Raw genomic sequence first — 8,972 nt, 5'->3', positions numbered from 1 at the left:
CTCTTTTGAAGATGGGTCGAAATATACGACAACAATGGAAGAAAGCATGAATGATTACTCAGACCCAGACTTGAGACTAACTACCTGGCGACTTGACGGTGACGATAATTGACGTATGGCATTTTTAATCGAGAGCAAGAGTAGCAAGACTGCGTTGAAGTGGAGGTCGCCTTCGAGTCGAAGAAATACCAACGTAGGTACGATGATATCATTCCGAAAATATTTACACGAAAGCTGAATCGAAAGACGTCCAAATGAACAAAAAAGCAGAAAGATAACGAAATCTACGTGTTTTACGGCGTGTTAATATTTACGTTGAAATTAGTATGTATTCGTTCACAGATGCATCTCCGGCGTGTTTTTTATCCTGGGCTGTCGGAGATGGCGTTTTGTTACGTTAATTTCAATCTCGCCTTCCGTTTCCCTGAACTGGTTCTGATGAGACATTGTGGATCTGCTGGCTGCTGCAACAGAACAGAGAAAAATGAACGTTGTACGTTGCTCTTTGTCCATTTCACTGAGGTATTTCTGCGTGTTTATACAATAAACAACGGCGAAGACACCGTCGAGTTCTCCAGTCCGTTCGGTCTCTCTAACGAACGCATGGAATACTTTTCAACCTCCTACTTTTTCCAAGTTTTATTTTTTCATTATGTACTATAGTACTATACTACACCAGTGCTAGTATTATTCAACGAGTACCTGTACGAGAACCTTGCAGAGGGGAGCTGAAAGGTAGCTCGACGATAGAAAGAGGTGGAAACGAAAGCGCGACTCAGTGACGGCATCAACAGTCATCGTTAACGCTGCGTTAATCGTACTCGCATATCCTACGTAGTCTAGACACACCTTGTATAAAGTTTTTATTTTGTAATTATTATTTTTTTTTACTAATTTTTATACGGTTTTGCGTGATTTTTTTTTACTCGTTTTTATTAGTGGTGATCCAGAGGTGTAGTTCTGTGTTCGGTTTTACAGTGATAACGTAGAGTAACATTTTGCATATTTTCATGATCGAAGACGATCGTCGAAGGAAGTGATTCGCGTATGTTATGTTTTGTTCGGTGTCGATGTACTACGTAACCGGCGGATGATTATTTTCGCGAGAATTTGTGTTACTATTACTAATGGTTTATCGTAGCGTAAGATGACCGTTATTATTTGAAATAAGTAAGCTATGTAGTCGAGAAACGCACTCGAGTGTTACCTTACATCTTACTGTTTAGCGGGCGTACCATAACCTGTTGTGTTTTGCTCATTTGCTCATCTCTTCCTCTTCGTATATATACGTTGATGTGAGTTTTTTAATTGTTGTGTTAGTGCTGGTGTTAAATCGCGATAAAAAAATGCAACTCGTATTCAGATAGCGATCGATATTATTAAAATGATGGGTTACTTTTGGTCGTGGTGTTCGGTTTTGGCGACCTGTTCAATTCTTCTAGTCATTCCGGTGAACGCGGATGTTTATAAATATGCTCAGGATTCGTTCTCGTATCGTACTACAGATAATGCTAACTCGAAATACACCGAGTTATCGGCTAATGTTATATCTAACGCGAGGATCACGCTGGAAAAGCAGCTCAGTCCGTATATTGTCAAGAAGGATATACAAATTGAGCAATCTGGAGAGCTTTGGATTGAACCCGGTGTCAAAGTTTTCTTCGAACCTGGATTCGGTATCACGGTTAGAGGGATTTTAACTGCGAAGGTATGTTTTGTTATTTATTGTGGTATCTATAATGGAAATAAGTATACCTATTTAATGCAATGTCTGTGTTGAAAGAAACGTGATTCGTGAAATAAACAAATCGAGCTCGGGTCAGTGATAAGAGGCGCGCGCATTGTGCAGTTCAACACACCTGGGTGTATTATTCGAGTACGAATACCTTGTATACCTGAACAATACCGATATTTACCTGTATACCTGTATCTGTGTTGGGTACACGCACGATTCGATTCATAATAGAAGGAATTGAGAAAGGAGTAGAGAAGAGCTGTGTTGGTTTTCGGGGGGGGGGGGGGGCGAATTCACCCTATGATGGTCCTAAATGCTTTCGATTCAACTTGGCCCAACTGCCCAATGTACCTGAATTTCATAAAAATTGGTCATCCAACTTCCAAGTATGTGATGCTGATTCTTCAATATAGAAAGAAAGTGAAGGTGGAAGGTGTAAGATGGGTTTTTTGTGAAAAGAATTTCCGACGTAGGAGGCGAATCTCTTACAGTGTTGCAAATACATAATTGACATGAATGACACTAAATTGGCCTACCAATGAAGTTGAATGTTGGGCTGATGGTTGAGGAAGGATCGAATTATCAGATGGTTTGCTCATCTTCTGCGACTCAAATTCCTTTTGATGACGATGAGTGTTCAACCTTATGAGGATATTGAGGATCATCCCATGGCACCTTCATGGAAGAGGCATTTTACAATTTATGATGATAATGATTGATTTTGTTGTGCCAGAATCCTGTGTATGTACTTTGGAAAATGTATCTAACGTAATATCTCGTGATCCAAATTAATTACCCCCCCCCCCACATTCGATTGAACCATCTACAACCTGTTCGAAGTATTTGAGTAATTGGAAAATGAAATGACATGACTTTCCAATCGAAGCAATTGGCAAAGCAGAAATATTTCCTTACTGAGAAAAATTGGAATAAAAACACGACTCTTTTCATCCTTTCGCCAGTCGCTCGAAGGTTTCGTGTTTTTCGGATGCCCTGTTGGCCTTTTTCGCCAACAGAAGAAGGGACAAATGAACTAACAAATCTCTTACGAAGTTTGACAATTATTGAGCTTCAGAAATTATTTCAAAAAAATTAAATTAATCATAGCTCATAACCAAATTCAACACAAACTTCCATTTTTGAGTTTAAAGTCGCTCAGAGAGAATTTTAAACCCAGAAGTGTTCCTGGAAGGGAGGTATGGGTTCTCAAAAAACATCATTTTTGAGAAAATCGTGGTTTTTTTCTGCTCTATTCCTTACCCAAAAATAGCTTATTTCTGAGTAAATTCAAGTTTTAAAAATACCTATTTTCTTCCCGAATATCTCACATTAATTAGATTTGACAAAATAGCGGAAAGTAGCATTTCTGAAACTAGGAAAATATTTTGGAACATATTGATGCCAAATTTTCTAATCATTATTGCTAATTTCAAAAAAAAAACGAATTTCATAGGTTTTTACTTTTTTTATATCGATTTTTTGAATTTGGCAACAATAGCCAAAAGTTGCCATCACTATTCGGATCAAAAATGTCGTGATTTGATTCATGAATCGAATCATTTCTTCAGACGTGATTCAAATTACGTGTCAATTTTTTTGCAACATTTTGCTCGAATCTTGAGATATACGCCACTGTTGCCAAATTTACGTCAATTTCACTATAATTTGATTACGTAATTTTTAGAAATTTTCAGAACATAGTTTATGTACATAATTTCATCTAATTTTTTTTTTATTTTGGCAATTTTGATTATTCTATATCAAAAAGTTACGTGTATAAACTACAATTTTACCAGATTTTGTTGAAATTCTGAGATACGATATTTTATCAAATTTATGGTCATTTTTAATTGTTTTTACATATATCATTTTAACGAGTTTTTTTAAGGCTGTTTCGTGTAATTTTTGATAAATTTTGTCATAATTCTAAGTATCAATCTTTTTTTTTGGTAATTTTCATCAAATTTTTTTTCAATTTTACAATTTTTCTGTTATACTTCTTGTAATTTTTGCCGAATTTCGTTCAATTTAGATAATGCTTGATCAATTTTTCTTGCTGAGTTTCTTTGAAATTCCGTCAATTTTTGGCACCTTTTGAGTGATTTATCTGACAATTTTATAGTTTATTCAATACTTTTGGTGATTTTTTGACAGTTTTATTTCATTTTGACAATGTTTGATCAATTTTTTGTAATTTTCAATGATTTTTTTCTCATTTTTGGTGATGTTTTATCTTTTTATAACATTTCAACAAATTTTCAAACAGTTTTTACAAAATGTTGCTCAATATTATCTATGCTTATTTTTTCACCAATTTATGGATTAATTTTAGATTATTTTTCTATAGTCTATGCAATTTAAGAATGTAAAATTTCACCCAAATTTTTTGAGACATTTCCTCAACTTCCGATTGTTTTCCGCATTTCTATACCATCTTCACAGTTTTTATGATACATATGTAATGTACTTCAGTCAGAATTTGAGAGAGTGTCATTCTTAGTTTGAAACAATGGAACTGGTAGGAGGAGGAGGAGGAGGAGGAAGTCTTGAAGAAACTCAGAAATAGAGAGCATTTGGTCGTGAGAGAGGGTGAGGAGGAACATGGAGGTAGTAAAATATGAAAATGTGTGTTCCAGGTTTTTTGAAAGTCCTATTATTTTGATTTGGAGATTTCGTTGAACACGCTGATTCAGCCAAAATTCCAACTACGTAACTTGGACTGAGGAAAAGAAAGATTGAATTGGAGCTTTATATTTAGCTCACAAGTCTCATTATTTTAATAACCAAGGAATAGTTTTTCGGAAAAAAGGTTTGAAATGTTGACAAATTGAAAAATTATTACCAATTATGGTTACATTTTTTTGATTGTTAAAACTTTGAAAGACTCTGTACGAAGAGACCACCATTATTATCTTGACGAATGAGGAAGCTTTTTATAAAAGATGAGTCATTTCAGAGCATTTTGACACAAAATTTTATAATATAATTTTTTTCTATCACGTTTTTCTGTGTTTTTTTTCAAGTGAAAGGGGGCTTCTTGCATGATTTAATTTTCATTTGAGAAGGGTCAAAATTTCCAGGCATTTTTTCTTGGTTTTTATTTCGGGGGGGGGGGAGAAAAATCACAAACGAGTAACAAATATTTAAGGACCACTCATAGTCAGTTTAGAATAATTTTTCAAAAGAAAACTAAGCTAATTCATACGTTTCGTTGTAAATATCCCTGAACTCAACGCTGTAGAAATACTCTCACCCACTTCTTTAAATCCTGGGAGTTCATTATGAGAATTAGAGAAAACATTTCAAGAGGCATTGTTTCCTCCTCCTCCTCCTCTTCCTCACACGCAGTTTTCGAAACAATTTTTTTTTCAAAAATTTTCTGAACGTGGCCATCTTAGAGCCAAATGAGCCAATTGGTATTGGTAAACAAAGTGCAATGAAATCGTTGATTTTTTGATATTTTTCGATCGAATCTCAGACCAAGAGCCAAGAGGTGTGAGAAATGGGATCAAGAACTTGATTTCACGAGTATATTTCCCTCTTCCCTTCCCATATCATATCTGTAGTATAGGTCAATGGAGACATTATAATAGTCTCTATTTTCGGCTGGGCTCACCAATGCAGTGAAAAGACAATTCGATGGTAACGACCCAACTCTCATAAAAACGTCCATAATCGTGACATGACGGAGTATTTTTCGGAATGAGAAGGGAAACCAACGATATTTTAAACGATGTTGAAAAATCACGACGACGACGAGGAAACAACACGTTGACAACAGTAGATACCTTAGCAGAATGTACGAGTACGAGTACAGACAAAGAATAGTCGAAAAAGAAAAAAATTCATTTGGTTAATGGCATTTCAACGTCGTCGAGTAGGTAGGTGTTAGCAACGGTATGATACTCGAGTTTAATCATAATGACCCTTCGAGACCTCAGGTCGATGCTGTAATGACTCGTCGTCCCATAATAACGGAATTAATGATACTTTTTTTTCGTCTATTTCTCGTATTCGTAGTACATATTACGAGTATAAGAAGTCTCTGAAAAGAATAATTGTGCGGTTTGTCATCGATACCAATTACTATACGAATGAGGGAGAAACGAGCTGAGAAAGATGGGTGATTATTACACCTTATTTCCAGTGTAATTGCTCGCATTTATGTCAATTTTGGATCGATTACTGCGGGTGTTTTGAATTCTTCGATGAAAATTGGTAAACTTTCTATTGTTCGAATGAAATTAAAGAAAATTGTTAAATTATCGAACTAGGTACCTATAGCTACGGTTTGAAGAATTATTCAAGCTTTCTTCGCGACGCACTAAATATGCTCGACTGTGTATTGTGTGTTGGAATAATGGAGAAAATAGGTTTCCGTTCTCGATTCTTGTTTATATACCTAGTACGATGATAAGTGATGATAGAAAATGGTCTACGATGCGTAATTTAAGTATATTTAGTCATCGGTATCATCATCTCAACAACGAGTGAAATCTTCTGCCGAATATGCCGAAACTTTCATTCGTATAATATTGTTTAATATGTTTCATATGTACGTAATACCAATACCTACGTGTGGAAAAAATTACAGCAGAGACCGACGACGACGTATAGAGTAGAAAATGGTATTGTGAATGGATCCATATAATACCTTCTAATTCACCTGTTTGTAAAAAATGTATATAAAACATACCACTATTGTATCCGGTCATCGTAACCATGCGGAGCTGGAGCAATTAGTAATGCATCGTTTGATAGTTATTCGAACCCTAACTCTCTATACGATGTGGGGGGACTGTACCTTTTTTACCAGACCGAAAGTATGAGTTATTGTTATTGAAGCGAATTACGAGCCACACCGAGTATGGTCTATTATAGTAGCTACATATTTATGATTTTATTATGTTTAAAAATATGAACCGAATTATTTTAAGATTTTAATCGTCTTCTGCTCTGGTCGCTATATGGACTTGTGAGGTGTACTCGTAGATGAATTATGAAAGGAATTTTCGCTTATCATCTTGCAGGCGTTCTACCGTTACGTTTTATGCGATATTTAATTGGTTAAATTAAAATTGCCATAGCGGTTTGAGCACCGAGTACGTAGACCTACTACGTCCTGTATGTATCTAAATTATACCTATAAATAATACGTAGCGTACTCGGGTCGGTCACACCTAAAATCGTGAAAATTTCTGTACCATCTTTCGGTCAAGGTTATAGCTAATTTTTTTCCTCCGGTTTGAGCTTAATGTACCATTGTACGTACATATTTAGTCCTGGTGCTGTGTTGTGGTAGTTTTCGTTGTACTAGTACATAAGCCTATATATTAGATGTGTTTTGTTTTTGTATACTTACTATGATTATACACTTTGGTATAGTGATGTAATAGCAATTTTTTTCATTGACGAGTGAAATTATCGAATACACAACTGCACCGACAGGCGTGTTTCTCGTTTATTCGTTTACCTGCGTTGGGTTTCGAAGAGGAAGTTCTATTACCGGTGTTTTTATAGTTCGTGCAACGATGTAGGAGATACATAAATGTGGAAAAGGGATATGAGTAATGAGTATGGATCTAGAGGTAGCTATGGGAGTTGTTTTTGAATGAGCTGTTACTGATTTGGGTGTAAAGTACTGGAAGGTGTTGAGTAGGATGGATTGTCTTGGACTTTTCTTAGAATTTAAAAGTATGTTTGTTTGGAATCTGACAATAGGAATAATTGTAACACCCCCCCCCCTTTTCCTCCACCCGCAATCCTCAGAGACAAGTTTTTTCTCGAAGGGGACATCCTAAGGAACATTTTAACCCTTTGGAGATTCTCTAGATTCCCATGTGGGAGGAATAAATTGTTTTGAAGAGTATAATAGGGCATGATACCCTTCGCCAAATTTTGTGCCATATTTCAGCCCATTTTTCAAGTTGTTAATTTCCAGATGACTTTTTTTACTATCGTTAGTCCTACGGCTTTTTTTTCTTAATAATTTTTTAAACATGTTTTCAAAAAGTGTTTTTGACTAATTGACTACTGTTTTGTAGTCACGTTGTTGAACTATTTTTGAAAAAAATTTCCAGTTTATATTCATTTGTTTTGTTGGAAACTTCGATTTTTGGTGAATTTTTGAAAATCAATTTCAGGCAAAAAATGAGAAAAAAATCAAAATGTTACCAAATTGACCTAGAAAGTTGAAATTTGGGATATCCCCTATTTTCGATCTGCCAAATCGATTGGAAATAGTTTCAAACCGTTTTGAGAAGTTCTGGAGCCTCCAACGGATTTTTGAAACTTGAAATTTCCACAAAATTTTATCGAATGACGTTGAAAATCCGAGATTCACGCTGTACTCCAACTTAAGCACGCTATTTAGTCGACTGCTGGTGGGTTTGAGTCATTTTGGGTACTCCAGGGTCTTCTTGAAGATTCCTAGAGCCTCCAGCAGATTTTTGAAACTTGAAATTTCTACAAAATTTCATCACATTATAGTTTCAATTCGTTTTGAAGTTTCCAGCTACTTTTTGGACCTTTATGGGTACCCGTTATTTTTTCCAAAATCGGTGTATTCCAGTCTGAAACATATTTATTTTTTGTCTTATCAATTTCATATAGGTAATTGTACTTCTTGGAAAATTTGCAAAATTACCCTTCTTCCTCCGTTTGAGTTAGAAAAATGAAATTCAGTTTACACCATATTTTTGGCATCATTCCGAGATGGATTGCAGGCAGTTTCAATCCGTTTTGGAGACTCCAGGGACTTTTTGGAAACTTCTGTTGTTCAAAAAATGCCACAAAATTTGTCTCGATTAGCTTTAGCACGTACTGGGCAGAGTGAATTTCGGCTCTACGGTCTACAACTCCACTTGATCAAATTTTAAAATGTCAAAAATGTACTGGAGGCTCCAAAACGACTTGAAATACACCTGCAGTCGACTTCATAGCGTATTGAAATTGGTTTACAGGATGAATTCCGGCTTTATAACTGCATAGTTTCAAAAATCTACTGGAGACTCCGAAATTGCTCAAAACCGGTGGAAACCGTTTCCAATTGATCTGGCATGTCGAAAATAGGGCTTATTTCAAATTTAAGCTTTCTAGGTCAATTTTATAAAATTTTGGGGTTTCCTCTCATTTTTGCCCTATGAATTTTGATTTTCAAAAAATTCACCAAAAAACTAAAAATGCACTTTAGCACTTGAAATTTTGCCTGGTGATATATTTTTGCAAGCTCTTTCGA

The 8,972-nt window shown here is 35.5% G+C and overlaps 1 protein-coding gene across 1 annotated transcript in view; it reads left to right on the top strand.

Moving 5' to 3' along the window:
• Positions 1–369: 369 nt before the first annotated feature.
• Positions 370–8,972, top strand: part of LOC135838426 (protein bark beetle-like) — a 69,364-nt gene continuing 60,761 nt past the window's right edge. The window contains exon 1 of the mRNA XM_065354061.1: positions 370–1,708. Coding sequence (XP_065210133.1) covers positions 1,385–1,708 — 324 coding nt within the window. The 5' untranslated portion in view covers positions 370–1,384. The remainder of the gene's footprint in view (positions 1,709–8,972) is intronic.

This window comes from Planococcus citri, chromosome 3 (genome assembly GCF_950023065.1).
Source record: "Planococcus citri chromosome 3, ihPlaCitr1.1, whole genome shotgun sequence".
Taxonomy (NCBI): Eukaryota; Metazoa; Arthropoda; class Insecta; order Hemiptera; family Pseudococcidae; genus Planococcus; species Planococcus citri.
The sequence above is the reverse complement of the archived record's forward strand: the minus strand, read 5'-3'. Positions and strand labels throughout refer to the sequence as shown.